Genomic DNA, 22756 nt, shown 5'->3' on the forward strand with positions numbered 1-22756 from the left:
CTAAAGAAGGAGTAGCAATAATGTTGAAGGATAAGCTATGGCAGGAAAAGAGGGACTACAAATGTATAAATTCAAGGATTATGTGGAGTAAAATAAAGATTGGATGTGAAAAGTGGGTTATAGTAAGCGTGTATGCACCTGGAGAAGAGAGAAGTGTAGAGGAGAGAGAGAGATTCTGGGAAATGTTGAGTGAATGCGTGGGGAGTTTTGAATCAAGTGTGAGAGTAATGGTGGTTGGGGATTTCAATGCTAAAGTGGGTAAAAATGTTATGGAGGGAGTAGTAGGTAATTTTGGGGTGCCAGGGGTAAATGTAAATGGGGAGCCTTTAATTGAGCTATGTGTAGAAAGAAATTTGGTAATAAGTAATACATATTTTATGAAAAAGAGGATAAATAAATATACAAGGTATGATGTAGCACGTAATGAAAGTAGTTTGTTAGATTATGTATTGGTGGATAAAAGGTTGATGGGTAGGCTCCAGGATGTACATGTTTATAGAGGGGCAACTGATATATCGGATCATTATTTAGTTGTAGCTACAGTTAGAGTAAGAGGTAGATGGGAAAAGAGGAAGGTGGCAACAACAAGTAAGAGGGAGGTGAAAGTGTATAAACTAAGGGAGGAGGAAGTTCGGGCGAGATATAAGCGACTATTGGCAGAAAGGTGGGCTAGTGCAAAGATGAGTAGTGGGGGGGTTGAAGAGGGTTGGAATAGTTTTAAAAATGCAGTATTAGAATGTGGGGCAGAAGTTTGTGGTTATAGGAGGGTGGGGGCAGGAGGAAAGAGGAGTGATTGGTGGAATGATGAAGTAAAGGGTGTGATAAAAGAGAAAAAGGTAGCTTACGAGAGGTTTTTACAAAGCAGAAGTGTTATAAGAAGAGCAGAGTATATGGAGAGTAAAAGAAAGGTGAAGAGAGTGGTGAGAGAGTGCAAAAGGAGAGCAGATGAAAGAGTGGGAGAGGCACTGTCAAGAAATTTTAATGAAAATAAGAAAAAATTTTGGAGTGAGTTAAACAAGTTAAGAAAGCCTAGGGAAAGTATGGATTTGTCAGTTAAAAACAGAGTAGGGGAGTTAGTAGATGGGGAGAGGGAGGTATTAGGTAGATGGCGAGAATATTTTGAGGAACTTTTAAATGTTAAGGAAGAAAGGGAGGCGGTAATTTCATGCACTGGCCAGGGAGGTATACCATCTTTTAGGAGTGAAGAAGAGCAGACTGTAAGTGTGGTGGAGGTACGTGAGGCATTACGTAGAATGAAAGGGGGTAAAGCAGCTGGAACTGATGGGATCATGACAGAAATGTTAAAAGCAGGGGGGGATATAGTGTTGGAGTGGTTGGTACTTTTGTTTAACAAATGTATGAAAGAGGGGAAGGTACCTAGGGATTGGCGGAGAGCATGTATAGTCCCTTTATATAAAGGGAAAGGGGACAAAAGAGATTGTAAAAATTATAGAGGAATAAGTTTACTGAGTATACCAGGAAAAGTATACGGTAGGGTTATAATTGAAAGAATTAGAGGTAAGACAGAATGTAGAATTGCGGACGAACAAGGAGGTTTCAGAGTGGGTAGGGGATGTGTAGATCAAGTGTTTACATTGAAGCATATATGTGAACAGTATTTAGATAAAGGTAGGGAAGTTTTTATTGCATTTATGGATTTAGAAAAGGCATATGATAGAGTGGATAGAGGAGCAATGTGGCAGATGTTGCAAGTTTATGGAATAGGTGGTAAGTTACTAAATGCTGTAAAGAGCTTTTATGAGGATAGTGAGGCCCAGGTTAGGGTGTGTAGAAGAGAGGGAGAATACTTCCCGGTAAAAGTAGGTCTTAGACAGGGATGTGTAATGTCACCATGGTTGTTTAATATATTTATAGATGGGGTTGTAAAAGAAGTAAATGCTAGGGTGTTCGGGAGAGGGGTGGGATTAAATTATGGGGAATCAAATTCAAAATGGGAATTGACACAGTTACTTTTTGCTGATGATACTGTGCTTATGGGAGATTCTAAAGAAAAATTGCAAAGGTTAGTGGATGAGTTTGAGAATGTGTGTAAAGGTAGAAAGTTGAAAGTGAACATAGAAAAGAGTAAGGTGATGAGGGTATCAAATGATTTAGATAAAGAAAAATTGGATATCAAATTGGGGAGGAGGAGTATGGAAGAAGTGAATGTTTTCAGATACTTGGGAGTTGACGTGTCAGCGGATGGATTTATGAAGGATGAGGTGAATCATAGAATTGATGAGGGAAAAAAGGTGAGTGGTGCGTTGAGGTATATGTGGAGTCAAAAAACGTTATCTATGGAGGCAAAGAAGGGAATGTATGAAAGTATAGTAGTACCAACACTCTTATATGGATGTGAAGCTTGGGTGGTAAATGCAGCAGCGAGGAGACGGTTGGAGGCAGTGGAGATGTCCTGTCTAAGGGCAATGTGCGGTGTAAATATTATGCAGAAAATTCGGAGTGTGGAAATTAGGAGAAGGTGTGGAGTTAATAAAAGCATTAGTCAGAGGGCAGAAGAGGGGTTGTTGAGGTGGTTTGGTCATTTAGAGAGAATGAATCAAAGTAGAATGACATGGAAAGCATATAAATCTATAGGGGAAGGAAAGAGGGGTAGGGGTCGTCCTCGAAAGGGTTGGAAAGAGGGGGTAAAGGAGGTTTTGTGGGTGAGGGGCTTGGACTTCCAGCAAGCGTGCATGAGCGTGTTAGATAGGAGTGAATGGAGACGAATGATACTTGGGACCTGACGATCTGTTGGAGTGTGAGCAGGGTAATATTTAGTGAAGGGATTCAGGGAAACCGGTTATTTTCATATAGTCGGACTTGAGTCCTGGAAATGGGAAGTACAATGCCTGCACTTTAAAGGAGGGGTTTGGGATATTGGCAGTTTGGAGGGATATGTTGTGTATCTCTATACGTATATGCTTCTAAACTGTTATATTCTGAGCACCTCTGCAAAAGCAGTGATAATGTGTGAGTGTGGTGAAAGTGTTGAATGATGATGAAAGTATTTTCTTTTTGGGGATTTTCTTTCTTTTTTGTGGGTCACCCTGCCTCGGTGGGAGACGACCGACTTGTTGAAAAAAAAAAAAAAAAAAAAAAAAAATATATATATAAATATATATATATAAATATATATAAATATATATATATATATATATATATATATATATATATATATATATATATATATTTATTTATTTATTTATATATTTATTTATTTATTTATTTTTTCTCCATGGGGAAGTGGAACAGAATTCTTCCTCCGTAAGCCATGCGTGTTGTAAGAGGCAACTAAAATGCCAGGAGCAAGGGGCTAGTAACCCCTTCTCCCGTATAAATTACTAAATTTAAAAGAGAAACTTTCGTTTTTCTTTTTGGGCCACCCTGCCTTGGTGGGATACGGCCGGTGTGTTGAAAGAAAGATATATATATATATATACATGTATACAGTATATCTTTTTCTTTCAACAAACTGGCTGTATCTCACCAAGGCAGGGTGGCCCAAAAATGAAAAACTGTCATCATTCACTCCATCACTGTCTTGCCAGAGGTGCACTTACGCTACAGTTATAAAACTGCAACATTAACATCCCTCCTTCAGAGTGCAGACACTGTACTTCCCATCTCCAGGACTCAAGTCCAGCCTGTCGGTTTACCTGAATCCCTTCATATACATTACCTTGCTTACACTCCAACAGCTTGTTAAGTCCTAAAAGCCATTTTGTCTCCATTCGCTCCCATTTAACATGCTCACACATGCCTGCTGGAAGTTCAAGCCCCTCACACACGAAACCTCCTTTACCTCCTCCCTCCAACCTTTCCTAGGCCAACCCCTACCCTGCCTTCCCTCCACTACAGATTTATACACCCTTGAAGTCATTCTATTTCATTCCATCCACTCTACATGTCTGAATGACCTCAACAGCCCCTCCTCAGCCCTCTGGATAATAGTTTTGGTAACCCTGCACCTCCTCTTAATTTCCAAACTACAAATTCTCTGCATTATATTCCCACACACATTGCCCTCAGACATGACATCTCCACTGCCTCCAGCCTTCTCCTTGTTGCAACATTCACCACACATGCTTCACACCCATATAAGAGCGTTGGTGTAACTATACTCTCATACATTCCCTTCTTTGCTTCCATGGACAAAGTTCTTTTTCTCCACAGACTCCTCAGTGCACCACTCACCGTTTTACCCTCATCAATTCTATGATTCACCTCATCTTTCATAGACCCATCCGCTGACACGTCCACTCCCAAATATCTGAATACATTCACCTTCTCCATACTCTCTCCCTCCAATCTGATATCCAATCTTTCATTACCTATTTTTTTGTATCCTTATCACCTTACTCTTTCCTATATTCACTTTTAATTTTCTTCTTTTACATACCCTACCAAATTCATCCACCAACCTCTCTAACTTCTCTTCAGAATCTCCCAAAAGCACAATGTCATCAGCAAAGAGCAGCTGTGACAACTCCCACTTTGTGTTAGATTCTTTATCTTTTAACCCCACACCTCTTGCCAACACCCAAGCATTCACTTCTCTTACAACCCATCTATAAATATTCTGAACAACCATGGTGACATCACTCATCCTTGTCTAAGGCCTACTTTTACTGGGAAATAATCTCTCTCTCTCCTACATACTCTAACCTGAGCTTCAATATCCTCGTAAAAACTTTTCACCGCTTGCAATAACCTACTTCCTATTCCATACATTTATAACACCTCCCACATTGCCCCCTTATCCACCTTGTCATATGCATTTTCCAAATCCATAAATGCCACAAAAACCTCTTTACCCTTAGCCAAATACTGTTCACCTATATGTTTCACTGTAAACACTTGGTCTACACACCCCCTAACTTTCCTAAAGCCTCCTTGTTCATCTGCTATCCTGCTCTCTGTCTTACTCTTAATTCTTTCAATAACTCTACCATACACTTTATCAGATATACTAAACAGACTTATTCCCCTATAATTTTTGCACTCTCTATTGTCCCCTTTACCTTTATATAAAAGAACTATGCATGCTCTCTGCCAATCCCCAGGTACCTTACCCTCTTCCTTAGTATTATTTAACATAAAACACATAAATTTAGTGATTTTCAGACTGATATTGACAGTTACAGTCAATATCAACAAGATAACAGTAAATAGATGATATCACAATATGCATAAACTGTGATAATGTAAAAAGTTACCAAATCACTTGGAAGTTCACTAATTTCTCACAGTGGTTGTTTTACACACTCCTGCATAGATATGCACACATGTATACATAGTTCAAGACCCTGGGGATACATTTTGCCATTAGTCGCTTCTTGTAGCAAAACGTTCTTCAATAAATGTCTTCAAGTGTACATGTGTGTCTTTGTCTACATACTGTCAGTATCACCATACTTCTCCAGTCATACACACTCTTTGTTTGGTAACCTGGACCTGCCTAGCATGGGCCAGTAGGCCTGCTGCAGTGCTCTTTCTTTCTTATATTCTTATGTAAAATAGTCGCTGCTTTATAAACCAGGATCGCAGTTCTGATTAAAACACACAACATACTGATGGTTTACACTTACACACACTTACACACTCACTCACTCACTCTCACTCTCACACACACACACACACACACACACACACACATTTTCTTGGACTGCAAGAAGGCATTTGACACAGTTCCACACAAGAGATTAGTGCAAAAACTGGAGGACCAAGCAGGGATAACAGGGAAGGCACTACAATGGATCATACTTGTCAGGAAGACAGCAGCGAGTCATGGCACATGGCGAGGTGTCAGAGTGGGCACCTGTGACTAGCGGGGTCCCACAGGGGTCAGTCCTAGGACCAGTGCTGTTTCTGGTACGTATTTGTGAATGACATGACAGAAGGAATAGACTCCGAAGTGTCTCTGTTTGCAGATGACGTGAAGTTGAAAAGAAGAATTCATTCGATCGAAGATCAGGCAGAACCCCACCAAGTGTAAAGTCATGAAGATTGGGGAAGGGCAAAGAAGACCACAGACGGAGTACAGTCTAGGGGGCCAGAGACTACAAACCTCACTCAAGGAAAAAGATCTTGGGGTGAGTATAACACCAGGCACATCTCCTGAAGCGCACATCAACCAAATAACTGCTGCAGCATATGGGCGCTTAGCAAACCTCAGAACAGCATTTCAACATCTTAATAAGGAATCGTTCAGGACCCTGTACACCGTCTACATTAGGCCCATATTGGAGTATGCGGCACCAGTTTGGAACCCACACCTAGCCAAGCATGTAAAGAAACTAGAGAAAGTGCAAAGGTTTGCAACAAGACTAGTCCCAGAGTTAAGAGGTATATCCTATGATGAGAGGTTAAGGGAAATCAACCTGACGACACTGGAGGACAGGAGAGATAGGGGGGACATGATAACGACTTACAAAATACTGAGAGGAATTGACAAGGTGGACAAAGATAGGATGTTCCAGAGACTGGACACAGCAACACGGGGACACAGTTGGAAGCTGAAGACACAGATGAATCAAAGGGATGTTAGGAAGTATTTCTTCAGCCACAGAGTAGTCAGGAAGTGGAATAGTTTGGGAAGCGATGTAGTGGAGGCAGGATCCATACATAGCTTTAAGCAGAGGTACGATAAAGCTCACGGCTCAGGGAGAGTGACCTAGTAGCAACTAGTTAAGAGGTGGGGCCAGGAGCTTGGACTCGACCCCTGCAACCTCAACTAGGTGAGTACAACTAGGTGAGTACACACACACACACACACACACACACACACACACACACACACACACACACACACACACACACACATACACACATACACATACACATACACACACATACACACACACACACATACACACACACACACACACACACACACACACACACATACACTGCTGCTGCTAGTACATATTCTTAACACAAAACATTTTAAAAAGGAAAATATATAAAATCAAAATACTGTATATAATTTACAAGAACTATGGTGTAAACAAGAGCAGAATAAAATTTTTTTATAAATAATGCACAATTTGTAAAGAAAACTTGGGTCTCAGACCAAAAATCTTAACTAAACACTTGACACTCTAATAATGAATATATATAAAATCAAAATACAGTGGACCCCCGCATAACGATCACCTCCGAATGCGACCAGTTATGTAAGTGTATTTATGTAAGTGCGTTTGTACGTGTATGTTTGGGGGTCTGAAATGGACTAATCTACTTCACAATATTTCTTATGGGAACAAATTCGGTCAGTACTGGCACCTGAACATACTTCTGGAATGAAAAAATATCGTTATCCGGGAGTCCACTGTACTTAATTTACAAAAATTCTGGTATAAACAAGAGAGAATAAATTTGTTATAAATAACGCACAATTTGTAAAGAAAAGTTTGGTCTTAGAGAAAAAATCTTAACTAAATACTTGACACTAATAATGAATATATATAAAATTAAAATATTTAATTTACAAAAATTATTGTATAAACAAGGGCAGAATAAATATTTTTTCATAACTAACTCACAATCTGTAAAGAAAACTTTGGTCTTAGACCAAAAAGAAACTTAATGACTTAAGCTAACAAGTGGAATTAACGACACTGGTAGCAAAGAATATTATCACGATGTTTCACCCAAGACTCTGCATTATCAGTTTCTTTAACACATCAGTTATATGCCACTGAAGTAGTGTGACCTCCCTCAAAAAAGAAAACATTCATCACTTGTTATTTTGCCACAAGTGTGCTGACATTACAGTTCAGATGACCCTCCACACTGCACCATCCTCACCCAGTTAAAAACTGCAACATATCTACACATCTCCTTCAGAGTACAGGCACTGTACTTTCCACCTCCAGGACTCAAGTTCAGCTTTATCAGTTATACTTGGTAAAGCTCATCCCTGGATCAATTTTTTTAAGCACACTGGCCGCCTTCCACCAAGGCAGGGTGTACCCCAAAAAACAAACACATTTACCATCATTCACACTATCATTATCTTGCCAGAGGTGACCAGATATAACAGTTCAGATGTCACACTAAACAGTAAATATCCCAAACACCACCTTCAGAATACAGACCCTGTACTTCCCACCTCCAGGACTCAAGTCCAGCTAACTGCTTTCCCCGAATCCCTTCACAAAATATTACCCTGCTCACACTCCAACAGCTCGCCAAGCCCTAAAACCCATTTGTCTCCACTCACTCCCATCTAGCACGCCCACACATACCTACTGGATGTCAAATGCTATAATAAAATTAATCCCTGCTACCAGTTTTTATTTCCATTAGATTTGATGGTTGAATGTAGCATCTAAAATCTCCCTTAACATTGTGAGTTAGTTGTGAATTGTTGCAGTCACAATATTGTGACTTTTACTCCCCAGTACAAACCCTCACCAACATAACCAAGGTACAATATATGATATTTTAATTTGTCTGAGAAAACAATAATGAGAAAAGCTTGATGAAAACTTAGGTAGATAAATGGTTCAGAGAACCAACAAGTTGATAAATAACAAAAAGGCACAATACCGTGACTGGAACGATACACAAATAACCCGCACATAAAAGAGAGAAGCTTACGACGATGTTTCGGTCCGACTTGGACCATTGACAAAGTCACACTAACAGAGGTGGAGCAGGACGGCTTCCTGCCTATATATAGCCGTCCTGCTCCACCTCTGTTAGTGTGACTTTGTCAATGGTCCAAGTCGGACCGAAACGTCGTCGTAAGCTTCTCTCTTTTATGTGCGGGTTATTTGTGCAACAAGTTGATAAATTGGACATATGTACAGCACTTGACTATCTTTATTGTAGAAATATTTTGCTACACACTGGCTTCATCAGTCCAATACAAAGAAGAATGGTTGAATATCTTAAGGAGTTTGAGATAATCAGTCACTCAGCTGAGGGACTGATTACCCATGTGTAACATCCAAGTGTTGCACATATCTAATGTATCATCTTGTCAGTTCTCTGAACTATTTATCTATACGAGTGTTGCATGCATGTCTAATTCATCACAAAATCTTATGGAACAAACTTGGTTTAGATTGATGAGGTAAATACCAGAGAATAACACACACAGAGAACAGTAAGAAAAGAAGAAAATAGCAGAGGCCATAAGCTAATACCAAAAGCTCAAGGAACTTGCCTGTTGTCTTAAGAAGTGCTCAGTATAGTAGCATACAGTTGTATTTTAAGTGTAATTTTGAAACTCGTCGGCCATTTCCCACCAAAGCAGGGTAATTTACTGTAATAATGTAACTACCAATCATAAAATAACTGTTGCACACATCAGGTTTCAAGGAAATTTTTGCCTTTCATATCTTTCTACTTCAAATTTATTAAAAGATTAAATCTTTAATCTACAGTACAAAAAAGGTACTTAAAAATATATAATTCCCATGCAAATACTAATTCAAGAGATCTAATGCAAGGGAAAGAAATTACATCCACCACGATCTTGGTCGCAACAGGAAACATGACGTTTAAAACGTCAGTGGTGACCTTACCAGCGAACATAGTGACCCTGACCATTGTCTCATGAAAGTTCCTAAAATTCCTTCGCTAGAATATTTTGCCATCCCAGACCGAGTCGTTTTATTTGCTCAAGTTATACACACAACTATAATACAAAACAATGATATACGACAAAGACTAGGCTAACGTACTCTAGCATTTTTTAAAGATTATTAAATCATAAATAAAACTCATGCAGTTTAGATGATACTAGACAAAGAGCTAAATCTAATGATTTTATAAAGTCATCTTAATACTGTGTAACTTTAAACTACTTTAATTACCAATCTATGACCATATTTTTTGGGGGGATATTCACAATATTTTGACTTATTTTCAGTTTCCAGCACAGACTTATCACCAACGTTAAAAGCAAGTCAAACTTATTCATCTTGAATCATTACATACTAATTATTATTATTTTCAAATTCACAGGGAAGTGCTCTAACCATAAGGGTCATACCGCACCTGAGGAATTGTGATCCAAGAAAATGGAGACTAATTCCTTGCACTAAGAGCCCTTGACAAGCATTAAGGAACATCTCATGAATGGGGAACTAAACAATTACAGTGGGGCCCTGCATGTACAGAGCCTCTTAGCAGTGTTCCACATTTTTGTTGGCTTTCAACCGAGCCATTGTTTCACCTGCCTGGAAAAATTGCTGGTGGGTGGAACAATGGCTCAATTTGATGCCAACAAAAATGTGGAAGACCAAAGAGGTGTTGTATAAGCAGGGGCCTCCTGAGGGTGCTGTATATGCAGGGGCCTCCTGAGGGTGCTGTATATGCAGGGCCCTCCTGAGGGTGCTGTATATGCAGGGCCCTCCTGAGGGTGCTGTATATGCAGGGCCCTCCTGAGGGTGCTGTATATGCAGGGGCCTGCTGAGGGTGCTGTATATGCAGGGCCCTCCTGAGGGTGCTGTATATGCAGGGCCCTCCTGAGGGTGCTGTATATGCAGGGCCCTCCTGAGGGTGCTGTATATGCAGGGCCCTCCTGAGGGTGCTGTATATGCAGGGCCCTCCTGAGGGTGCTGTATATGCAGGGCCCTCCTGAGGGTGCTGAATATGCAGGGGCCTCCTGAGGGTGCTGTATATGCAGGGGCCTCCTGAGGGTGCTGTATATGCAGGGGCCTCCTGAGGGTGCTGTATATGCAGGGCCCTCCTGAGGGTGCTGTATATGCAGGGCCCTCCTGAGGGTGCTGTATATGCAGGGCCCTCCTGAGGGTGCTGTATATGCAGGGGCCTGCTAAGGGTGCTGTATATGCAGGGCCCTCCTGAGGGTGCTATATATGCAGGGCCCTCCTGAGGGTGCTGTATATGCAGGGCCCTCCTGAGGGTGCTGTATATGCAGGGTCCTCCTGAGGGTGCTATATATGTAGGGCCCTCCTGAGGGTACTGTATATGCAGGAGCCTCCTGAGGGTGCTGTATATGCAGGGCCCTCCTGAGGGTGCTGTATATGCAGGGGCCTCCTGAGGGTGCTGTATAAGCAGGGTCCTCCTGAGGGTGCTGTATAAGCAGGGCCCTCCTGAGGGTGCTATATATGCAGGGCCCTCCTGAGGGTGCTGTATATGCAGGGTCCTCCTGAGGGTGCTATATATGTAGGGCCCTCCTGAGGGTGCTGTATATGCAGGGGCCTCCTGAGGGTGCTGTATATGCAGGGCCCTCCTGAGGGTGCTGTACATGCAGGGGCCTCCTGAGGGTGCTGTATATGCAGGGCCCTCCTGAGGGTGCTGTATATGCAGGGGACTCCTGGGGGTGCTGTATATGCAGGGCCCTCCTGAGGGTGCTGTATATGCAGGGGCCTCCTGAGGGTGCTGTATATGCAGGGGACTCCTGGGGGTGCTGTATATTCAGGGCCCTCCTGGGGGTGCTGTATATGCAGGGGCCTCCTGGGGGTGCTGTATATGCAGGGGCCTCCTGGGGGTGCTGTATATGCAGGGGTCCCCTGGGGGTGCTGTATATGCAGGGGCCTCCTGGGGGTGCTGTATATGCAGGGGCCTCCTGAGGGTGCTGTATATGCAGGGCCCTCCTGAGGGTGCTGTATATGCAGGGCCCTCCTGAGGGTGCTGTATATGCAGGGGCCTCCTGAGTGTGCTGTATATGCAGGGGCCTCCTGAGGGTGCTGTATATGCAGGGGCCTCCTGAGGGTGCTGTATATGCAGGGCCCTATTGAGGGTGCTGTATATGCAGGGCCCTCCTGAGGGTGCTGTATATGCAGGGCCCTCCTGAGGGTGCTGTATATGCAGGGCCCTCCTGAGGGTGCTGTATATGCAGGGCCCTCCTGAGGGTGCTGTATATGCAGGGCCCTCCTGAGGGTGCTGTATATGCAGGGGCCTCCTGAGGGTGCTGTATATGCAGGGGCCTCCTGAGGGTGCTGTATATGCAGGGGCCTCCTGAGAGTGCTGTATATGCAGGGGCCTCCTGAGGGTGCTGTATAGGAAGGGGCCTCCTGAGGGTGCTGTATAGGCAGGGGCCTCCTGAGGGTGCTGTATATGCAGGGCCCTCCTGAGGGTGCTGTATATGCAGGGGCCTCCTGAGGGTGCTGTATATGCAGGGGCCTCCTGAGGGTGCTGTATATGCAGGGGCCTCCTGAGGGTGCTGTATATGCAGGGGCCTCCTGAGGGTGCTGTATATGCAGGGGCCTCCTGAGGGTGCTGTATATGCAGGGGCCTCCTGAGGGTGCTGTATATGCAGGGGTCTCCTGAGGGTGCTGTATATGCAGGGGCCTCCTGAGGGTGCTGTATATGCAGGGGCCTCCTGAGGGTGCTGTATATGCAGGGCCCTCCTGAGGGTGCTGTATATGCAGGGCCCTCCTGAGGGTGCTGTACATGCAGGGCCCTCCTGAGGGTGCTGTACATGCAGGGCCCTCCTGAGGGTGCTGTACATGCAGGGGCCTCCTGAGGGTGCTGTATATGCAGGGGCCTCCTGAGGGTGCTGTATATGCAGAGGCCTCCTGAGGGTGCTGTATATGCAGGGCCCTCCTGAGGGTGCTATATATGCAGGGCCCTCCTGAGGGTGCTGTATATGCAGGGGCCTCCTGAGGGTGCTGTATATGCAGGGGCCTCCTGAGGGTGCTGTATATGCAGGGGCCTCCTGAGGGTGCTGTATATGCAGGGGCCTCCTGAGGGTGCTGTATATGCAGGGGCCTCCTGAGGGTGCTGTATATGCAGGGCCCTCCTGAGGGTGCTGTATATGCAGGGACCTCCTGAGGGTGCTGTATATGCAGGACCCTCCTGAGGGTGCTGAATATGCAGGGGCCTCCTGAGGGTGCTGTGTATGCAGGGGCCTTCTGAGTGTGCTGTATATGCAGGGCCCTCCTGAGGGTGCTGTATATGCAGGACCCTCCTGAGGGTGCTGTATATGCAGGGGCCTCCTGAGGGTGCTGTATATGCAGGGGCCTCCTGAGGGTGCTGTATATGCAGGGCCCTCCTGAGGGTGCTGTATATGCAGGGGCCTCCTGAGGGTGCTGTATATGCAGGGGCCTCCTGAGGGTGCTGTATATGCAGGGGCCTCCTGAGGGTGCTGTATATGCAGGGGCCTCCTGAGGGTGCTGTATATGCAGGGGCCTCCTGAGGGTGCTGTATATGCAGGGGCCTCCTGAGAGTGCTGTATATGCAGGGCCCTCCTGAGGGTGCTGTATATGCAGGACCCTCCTGAGGGTGCTGTATATGCAGGGGCCTCCTGAGGGTGCTGTATATGCAGGGGCCTCCTGAGGGTGCTGTATATGCAGGGGCCTCCTGAAGGTGCTGTATATGCAGGGGGATCCTGAGAGTGCTGTATATGCAGGGCCCTCCTGAGGGTGCTGTATATGCAGGACCCTCCTGAGGGTGCTGTATATGCAGGGGCCTCCTGAGGGTGCTGTATATGCAGGGGCCTCCTGAGGGTGCTGTATATGCAGGGGCCTCCTGAGGGTGCTGTATATGCAGGGACCTCCTGAGGGTGCTGTATATGCAGGGGCCTCCTGAGAGTGCTGTATATGCAGGGGCCTCCTGAGAGTGCTGTATATGCAGGGGCCTCCTGAGAGTGCTGTATATGCAGGGCCCTCCTGTATTAAGTATTTAAATGGTGCAGCAACAGCAGACACAGATCACGTCTCGGTATACAATAATCCATTCTCTAAAATCTTCTATGTCAGGCAAGTTTGAGGTGGCAGAAACAAAGCGTAAAGGCAGAGAGGAGACAGGGACGAAAGACGTGGTACCTTCAAAGATTTTGTCTATACCATTGAATTCATTGAGTTCATCCCCAGCCATGCCAGCAGGAAGCTCTTGATCCGTGCAGGTACTGTCTCGGAATGAACTGGAAAAAAAAAGAAAAAATACAAAATGAGATTTTTTCCAAGAGGGATGGTAATGGCAAGTGTTGTGGTTAGAGATTATTTTGCCGTGATGTTACAACAGTGGAGAATTCTGAAAACAATAAAGTAAACCCTGGCTTGGGGGAGCAAGAGGGATGTAATGGCTGTCATTTCCGAATCAATGGGCTTTGTCTGTCATTTCCGAATCAATTACCGTATTTTATGGCATCAAAGACGTTATTTTTCCCATAATAAGTCAGTTTTACACAAGTGCAGAACGAACCATCAACACGTGTTTTTACAAGTAATGACTCTGGCTTAACATAATGTTATTACCATGGATACCACTTATCTTTTTTTCCAAAATTTAGACCATCAGAATTGGGGGAGCATCCTCAACACTGCAGCGTCTTGTTCGCCATAAAATATGGTATGCCAGAAGATTTTCTTCTGTATCTCTGAAGTCCACTATACAAAAGTCCCTGATGTAGGAAAGTGCCATAAACACCAATCGACGAGAGAAACTACTTGGATTGAAAATTTAAAAAAAAAAAATCCACATATTTCAGTCTCACTGAGAGGTCCTCTTCAGCAGATCTGCTGAAATTAGATCTCTCTTAGAGGCTAAAAAATGCAGATCACCTTTACCAGTTTCATTTTTTTTTTTTTTTTTGGTCCATGTGGTTTCTCACCTTTCATGCAAAGGAGAAGCTAACTGACATGTGTAACTTAAGCTGAAGGATGAGTCAAGCTAAGGATGAACTATCATGAAGGGTTTGACAACCATACACATCCAACTCCTGGGTATCTATTTTGGAAATGATTTCCCAACCATTGGCTTTATCAATTCAATATAGAGATCATTTATAATACTGCAACCAGCTAGGGATCAAACCCAAGCTATTTTAACCTGCCTCCCGGGAAGCAAGGTAAAATCCTCGATGCCTTTGTCCACTAGGCCACTATGATAGAAACACTGGGTGCCCAGGTTCTGGGTTACCATGCCATTCAACTCAGTCATCACAGAGAAGGTAAATTGTCCTATACCAGCTACCTCTACACACTGCGATTTACAGATACCTCTGGTGTTGCACACGTGTCTAATTCAACAACTTGTGGGCATTAAAGAATAAAAAGGCACAATACTATGACTGGAACAATACATAAATAACCCGCACATAGGAGAAAGAAACTTAAGATGACATTGGACTATTAACTAGTCGGACTGAATTTTTTTTTTTTTTTTTCAACAAGTCGGCCGTCTCCCACCGAGGCAGGGTGACCCAAAAAAAGAAAGAAAATCCCCAAAAAGAAAATACTTTCATCATCATTCAACACTTTCACCACACTCACACATTATCACTGCTTTTGCAGAGGTGCTCAGAATACAACAGTTTAGAAGCATACACATATAAAGACACACAACATATCCCTCCAAACTGCCAATATCCCAAACCCCTCCTTTAAAGTGCAAGCATTGTACTTCCCATTTCCAGGACTCAAGTCCGACTATATGAAAATAACCGGTTTCCCTGAATCCCTTCACTAAATATTACCCTGCTCACACTCCAACAGATCGTCAGGTCCCAAGTATCATTCGTCTCCATTCACTCCTATCTAACACGCTCACGCACGCTTGCTGGAAGTCCAAGCCCCTTGCCCACAAAACCTCCTTTACCCCCTCTCTCCAACCCTTTCGAGGACGACCCCTACCCCTCCTTCCTTCCCCTGAAATGTCGTCATAAATTTAATTCTCCTATGTGCTGATTATTTGTATTTTGTAGGCATTATATAACACTGATATAATGACTGTTTTTCACACTTTACATAAACGATATAGATGAGGAAATAAATAGCGACATAAGCAAATTTGCTGATGACACCAAAATAGGCCGTCCGATTCATTCTAATGAGGACACTAGAGCACTCCAGGACGATTTGAATAGACTGATGCAATGGTCGGAGAAGTGGCAGATGCAGTTTAATATTGACAAATGCAAAGTTCTAAATATTGGACAGGTAAATAACCATGCCACATATAAACTAAATAATGTAGATCTTAATACTACTGCTTGCGAAAAGGATTTAGGAGTTCTGGTTAGCAGTAATCTAAAACCAAGACAACAGTGCATTAGCGTTCGCAATAAAGGTAACAGAATTCTTGGCTTCATATCAAGAAGTATAAATAATAGAAGTCCTCAGGTTGTTCTTCAACTCTATATATCCTTGGTTAGGCCTCATTTAGACTATGGTCACCGTATTACAGAATGGATATAAATGCTCTGGAAAACGTGTAGAGGAGGATGACAAAGATGATCCTATGTATCAGAAATCTTCCCTACGAGGATAGACTGAGGGCCCTGAATATGCACTCTCTTGAAAGGCGTAGAATTAGGGGGGATATGATCGAGGTGTATAAATGGAAAACAGGAATAAATAAAGGGGATGTAAATAGTGTGCTGAAAATTTCCAGCCAAGACAGGACTCGCAACAATGGTTTCAAGTTGGAAAAAATCAGATTCAGGAAGGATATAGGAAAGCACTGGTTTGGTAATAGAGGTGTGGATGAGTGGAATAAACTCCCGAGTACAGTTATTGAGGCTAAAACGTTGTGTAGTTTTAAAAATAGGTTAGATAAATATACATGAGTGGGTGTGGGTGGGTGTGAGATGGACCTGACTAGCTTGTGCTGCTGGGTCTGGCATTGTGCTCCTTCCTTGAGTGAAGGTGACCAGACTGGGTGGGTCATGGGGCTAAATGGGGGGGTCATGGACCTGCTCTGCATGGGTCAGTAGGCCTGTTGCAGTGCTCCTTCTTTCTATGTTCTTATGTATATCTCCTGTCTAAATTTTTATGCTTTATTTGCCCTGATAGTTTTCCATTCTTGAGACAGTGGCAGAATCCTCCATAGCCCCTTACTGTATACAGCCTCTTCTCATTTAACAATGGAGTTCCGTTCCTAAGACCACGTCGGTAAATGAATTCGTTGCTAAGTGAGGGGCAAACTATAATGGTAGTGGGTTTGTGTCAACCATCTTCGATACAGTTTTAATGTCACCTTTGCACCATTTATAACATTTCTGATATATTTTTAAGTATTGTAGTAGTGTACTGTATATTGTAATAAACAGAAGAGAGGAAATCAGCTCTAATATACATTATTTAGGTATGCATACTGGTCAAAAAGCCCGTCGAAAGTCCGAGTTGTCGGTAAACAAGGATGTCGCCAAGTGAAGAGAGGCTGTATTTATGAGTAATGCAAAACCCATATGGGTCGTACAAAACCTAAGGAAATTGGAGATAATAAATTTTGATCCAGGAAATGGGAGAAGTAGCTCTAATTCACCAGATCAAGAGCCCTTCACCAGATCAAGAGCCCTTCACCACATCAAGGGTATCTTCCTTCAAGGGCCACAGACCACTAGATGTCTCCTGACTCACAAAGTAATAATAATATGATTGTTTAGGCACTGTTGTTAGGTAAATGGACATAGATGCAGGAGCTTTGACAAAACTGCTGCATCTGGAGCTTTGTCAAAGAGCTTTGTCCAGGAGTTTTGCCAAAGCTCCAGGAGCCTTGACAAAGCTCCTGGAGAGTGAAATTTCACAATAAAATGTCACATTACTTGAACCTGAGTTCATTTACCTAACATTTTGTCGGTAATTCTACCAGGCTTACACACTGGCCTGCAATTTTAGGACTGGCTTGTCATGGGTTTAAACCTCCACCCATGCCATGGGTTGACCACTAGATGTGTCCACTGTGTTAAAACTCTCTTAAAAACAACTGAAACATTCATCAGTGTACAGTACACTTGAACCCCCAAGACCACAGGTGTTCTAATTTGTAAGTTTTGATTATCCATTATAATGAAGGACCTCCTGTGAATGCTTAAATTATTCACGCATCTTTTATAGAGCCTATTTTCTATGGCTTGGAAACAGACGCCTAGATTCAAACCCAATCAAAAGATTTAATTTAAAATGTGCTCAATGATCTCTCTTTTTCTGGCAATTCGTTTTGACCCATGTTAACATTAACCCGAGTAGACATTTGATCACTGGCAGGCTGTGTGAATGCATTCAATAGGAGTGAGCGGAGGCATGTGGGTTTTATGACTGGACGTGCTGTTGGAGTGTGAGCAAAGTAGTATTTATGAAGAGATTCCGGGAAGCTGGATGGTCAGACTTGAATCCTGGAGGTGGGAATTACAGTGCATTCACTCTGAAGGAGGGGTGGAGATGCTGCAGTTCAGAAGATCATTCAAATTCAAATGGTAATGTAACTAAACTTTTGGCAAGACAGCAACTGAATGAATGATGGCAAAAGTGTTTCCAATTTTTGGGTTATGCTACCCTGGTGAAAGATTGCTAATATGCTATAAAGAAAAAGCCTACATAACACAAAATGAGCCCAAATCCAAATCAAAATTATACAGACATAATTTTGCATCATTTGCCAATTCTAGATCCATGAAACCTTTAGGAACATTAAGTCCCACATATCTAGAAGAGTTGACTATATACAGTATACCCAACTACTTATACCTCAACCTCAAATAAATATTTGTACTCTTCTTGGAACATAATTACAGCCAATTATCAAAACTTTAATTTTCAAATGTCATAAAATCATGACACAAATAATCCACAAATTAGAAATGAAACATGAGGTAATGTTTCAGACCATTTTGGACCATCAACAAGTCATGACTTCATAATGGCCCAGCCAGACCAGTTTCTTGTAAATGAAACATGAGATAATGTTTCAGACCATTTTGGACCATCAAAAGTCATGACACAACCAGTTTCTTGTAATCATGAGGTAATGTTTCAGACCATTTTGGACCATCAACAAGTCATGACTTCATAATGGCCCAGCCAGACCAGTTTCTTGTAAATGAAACCTGAGATAATGTTTCAGACCATTTTGGACCATCAACAAGTCATGACTTCATAATGGCCCAGCCAGACCAGTTTCTTGTAAATGAAACATGAGATAATGTTTCAGACCATTTTGGACCATCAACAAGTCATGACTTCATAATGGCCCAGCCAGACCAGTTTCTTGTATGTTAATAATTTCCAAGCTCAAGGCCTATTCTCAGACTAGACCTACTAACTTTGAAACAAATTTCCCAGGAATAATAACTATTAGGAAACACACAGGAAGGTATAAGTAAGAAGTAGCTTGAGAGATTTACTTGTCATTTTACACACCAGAATGTTGTCTAAAGATTCATCTTAGTGTGTTAGCAACTTGTGAATTAAACAGCTATAAATATAACACAAAGAACTCCATATGAACAAAAGTATCACAGTGAAAATAGCAAATAAAACCTGAGCATTTTCATGTGCTTACACACACATTCCTATTCCTCTGAAGATGTGTGTAAACACATGAAAGTGCTCAGGTTTTACATTCTATTTTCACTGGTATTTTTCTCACATTTTCAATCATGTGTTTTATTATGATTTCTTCCAATACCTCTCATTGTCCTACAGTACCTTCCACAGCCGTACAGATACACTATCCAATTTTGTATTAAAGTTCAGAGTACAGCTTTTTTTCAGTGCAAAAACAACATAAGATTGGTGTTGATTTACCGATGTGCAGTTGCAGGCAGACGGGGGCTGATATAGATGGGTCAAATGGTGCATGGAATCATATTTTTGTATAAAAATTAAAGGATAATTACAAAAATTATAAAAGCCTGAAATTTTGACCAAGATTAGTTTATAGTGGATATAAAAGGGGGTTTTAACTACTGTACATGAAAAAAGTTTAAAATTTGTATTATCATTCGTTTGCACATTTCAGAACATATGTACTAGAAGAAATGAGCATTATTAGTCGAGGAAATTTACAAAAACTGAACACAGGACACTAATAGCCTGCTCCCACCCTCTCTATAGTATTCTCCCATCTACCAACTCACTGTTCTTCTCTTTATTCTTATTGGTAAAGATTTTATGTGATGTAAATGGCTTAGAAAACAGACAAGGTGAAGAATGAGACACTTATGCAACATTTATTATGAAACATTTCACCAACCAGTAGAGAAACATTTACTCATTCTTCAAAGATTTTATAATAAACTGCAGATATTACTGAGGAATTTCTTCAAGGCAAAGTTCTGTCCAATTTCATTTTCTACTAACAAGGTGGAGAGAATGAAAGTTGATAAATTAGAGATATGTGTAACACTTGGGTATCTTTATTGAGGAAATGTTTTGCCCCACAGTGGCTTCATCAGTCCATAAAAAGAAGAATGGTGATCATCAGAAGAAGTCTGAGGTAACCAGCCCCTCAGCCTGGAGTCGATGTAATCAGATCATCAATCTTTGTATGGACTGATGAAGCTGCTGTGGGGCGAAACATTTCCTCAATAAAGATACCCAAGTGTTGCACACTTGTCTAATTCATCAATTTGTCAGTTCTCCAAACCATTTATCTAGAGAATAAAAGTCACAATACCATGACTGGAAATACAAACATTCCTCACTTAACAACCTACCTGTTTAATGACCGTACGGACTTACGTCCAGCTCTCCGACCAGCTGAAGTGGAAGACATTGAAAAACTAGTGGAATATGTTGAAGGAGAGCTAACTAATGAAGATTTAATAGAGCTGGAAGCATAACAGCAGCACTTGCAAGAGGAAGAAGAGGAAAGAATGGAAAGTATAGAATGGAACTCGGTTGTTAGGTGAGGAGAGTCTATATTCACTACGTAACCCACAAACTGATTGATAAACTTCAGAAAACATATTACTTAATCCTGGACCATTATCAAGTTTTTATTGTATTACTAGGCAATGGATATATATTTAGATAAACTTTCGCATGCATTTAACAACTCTAAAGAATAAAAAAGATACAATTCTCTGGCTGGAATAATTCACTAATTGCCAGAACTGTGGAGACAAACCTGGAATAATATTTTATTTAATTGTGGACTATTGTGAAGTCACAACCTGTAGGTGGGAACTACTGCCTGCAATCTAGATGGGTGGAGGTGGGAAGTACTGCCTGTGATCTAAAGAGGTGGAGGTGGGAAGTACTGCCTGCAATCTAGATGGGTGGAGGTGGGAAGTACTGCCTGCGATCTAAAGGGGTGGAGGTGGGAAGTACTGCCTGTGATCTAGAGGGGTGGAGGTGGGAAGTACTGCCTGCAATCTAAAGGGGTGGAGGTGGGAAGTACTGCCTGCGATCTAGAGGGGTGGAGGTGGGAAGTACTGCCTGCAATCTAAAGGGGTGGAGGTGGGAAGTACTGCCTGCGATCTAGAGGGGTGGAGGTGGGAAGTACTGCCTGTGATCTAGAGGGGTGGAGGTGGGAAGTACTGCCTGCAATCTAAAGGGGTGGAGGTGGGAAGTACTGCCTGCGATCTAGAGGGGTGGAGGTGGGAAGTACTGCCTGTGATCTAGAGGGGTGGAGGTGGGAAGTACTGCCTGCAATCTAAAGGGGTGGAGGTGGGAAGTACTGCCTGCGATCTAGAGGGGTGGAGGTGGGAAGTACTGCCTGTGGTCTACAGGGGTCGAGTTGGGAAGTACAATGCCTGCACTCTAAGGAAAAGATCTGGGATATTTACTGTTTGGAAGGACATCTGAACTGTTGTATCTGCACACCTCTGGCAAGACAGTGATAATGTGAATGATGGTGAAAGCTTTTGTTTTTCAGGTCACCCTACTTTGGTAGGAGACGACTATTGTGCTAAAAAAAAAGTATTATTACTAACGTGTCTCAGTATCTGCCATGTCCACAAATGTCATGTGCAATGCAATAAAATTAGAAAATATAAGTGATAAACCATTGAAATATAAAACAGAAATACAAGTCAACGAAATGTGTATATTTTGTCCTCAGTCAGAGACCTTCTTTAGTAGAGGTCTGAGTATTTTGTCCTTGGTCAGAGACCCACTTTAATATATGGATCTGCATATTCTATCTTCGTCAGAAACTTTTTATTTAAGGATTCCTCTCATCTGTTTCATAGCTGTGTCTAAGAGCTTTCTACCATGGCAATAACAACTCTATGCCATTAACCAAATCAAATGGAAATATATTTTTATATATGTAATTCACTATAATTAAAAATTATTAAAAATACACTCTAAAAAGATGACTTTTTTTAACACGTCGGCCGTCTCCCACTGAGGCAGTGTGCCCCAAAAAAGAAAGAAACACTTTCACCATCATTCACACATAATCATTGTCTTTGCAGAGGCTCTCAGATATGACAGTTTAGATGTCACTCCAAACAGCAAATATCCCAAACCCCTCCTTTAAAGTGCAGGTATTGTACTTCCCACCTACAGGACATAAGTCCAGTTAACCGGTTTCCCTGAATCCCTTCAAATAATATTACTCTGCTTACACTCCAACAGCTCATCAAGTCCCAAAAACCACTCATCTCCATTCACTCCTATCTAACACTAATGTGTGTACATATTAGCTCCCTCAATAGTCAAACTCGCAGGTCACTTAAGTCACCAAATGTTGATGCTTTTTATTATTACATTCATAGAAAAGCATCAGGGAAATAAGAAGTAATCAGGTTTAATACAAGGAAGGGAAAGGCAGCTCCAATTCCTCGAATCCAGAGCAATTCACTAATATTATGGCCCCCAGTGAAGGGTCGCTTCATTACAGACTCAAAACTTTTCTGCATAAAATCAGGAACATGTTAAATCTTGCAAAAGATTTCAGGCTTTTATATTTATAAAACACCCTTATTATTTTTACTAAAAATAAAAATTGCATGTACCCTATAAAGGGTCTCAGAGACGGGTGCCGAACCATGTGGGCGCGGGTGCCAAGGCGCCCCCTGGCTGAGTCTTCTAAGTCGCCAGCCTGTTGCCTAAAAAATCTCCCATTAATACTTAGTATATCTTCTAAATAAAGTTTTAATTTT

General features: G+C 42.4%; 1 protein-coding gene across 8 annotated transcripts in view; it reads right to left on the reverse strand.

Annotated features, from left to right (window-relative positions):
• The window catches only part of Abl (tyrosine-protein kinase Abl), a 56868-nt gene that overhangs the window by 9928 nt on the left and 24184 nt on the right, over window positions 1–22756 (reverse strand). For 2 of the 8 annotated variants that reach the window (XM_070079772.1, XM_053799686.2), the window contains exons 10-12: window positions 22610–22702; window positions 19449–19475; window positions 13746–13843 (exon numbers count right to left, since the gene is read on the reverse strand). In XM_070079772.1, coding sequence (XP_069935873.1) covers window positions 13746–13843; window positions 19449–19475; window positions 22610–22702 — 218 coding nt within the window. The remainder of the gene's footprint in view (window positions 1–13745; window positions 13844–19448; window positions 19476–22609; window positions 22703–22756) is intronic. The other 6 variants (XM_070079778.1, XM_070079777.1, XM_070079773.1 and 3 more) reach the window with 5 other exon arrangements.

This window comes from Cherax quadricarinatus, unplaced genomic scaffold (assembly GCF_038502225.1).
Source record: "Cherax quadricarinatus isolate ZL_2023a unplaced genomic scaffold, ASM3850222v1 Contig15, whole genome shotgun sequence".
Lineage (NCBI taxonomy): Eukaryota > Metazoa > Arthropoda > Malacostraca > Decapoda > Parastacidae > Cherax > Cherax quadricarinatus.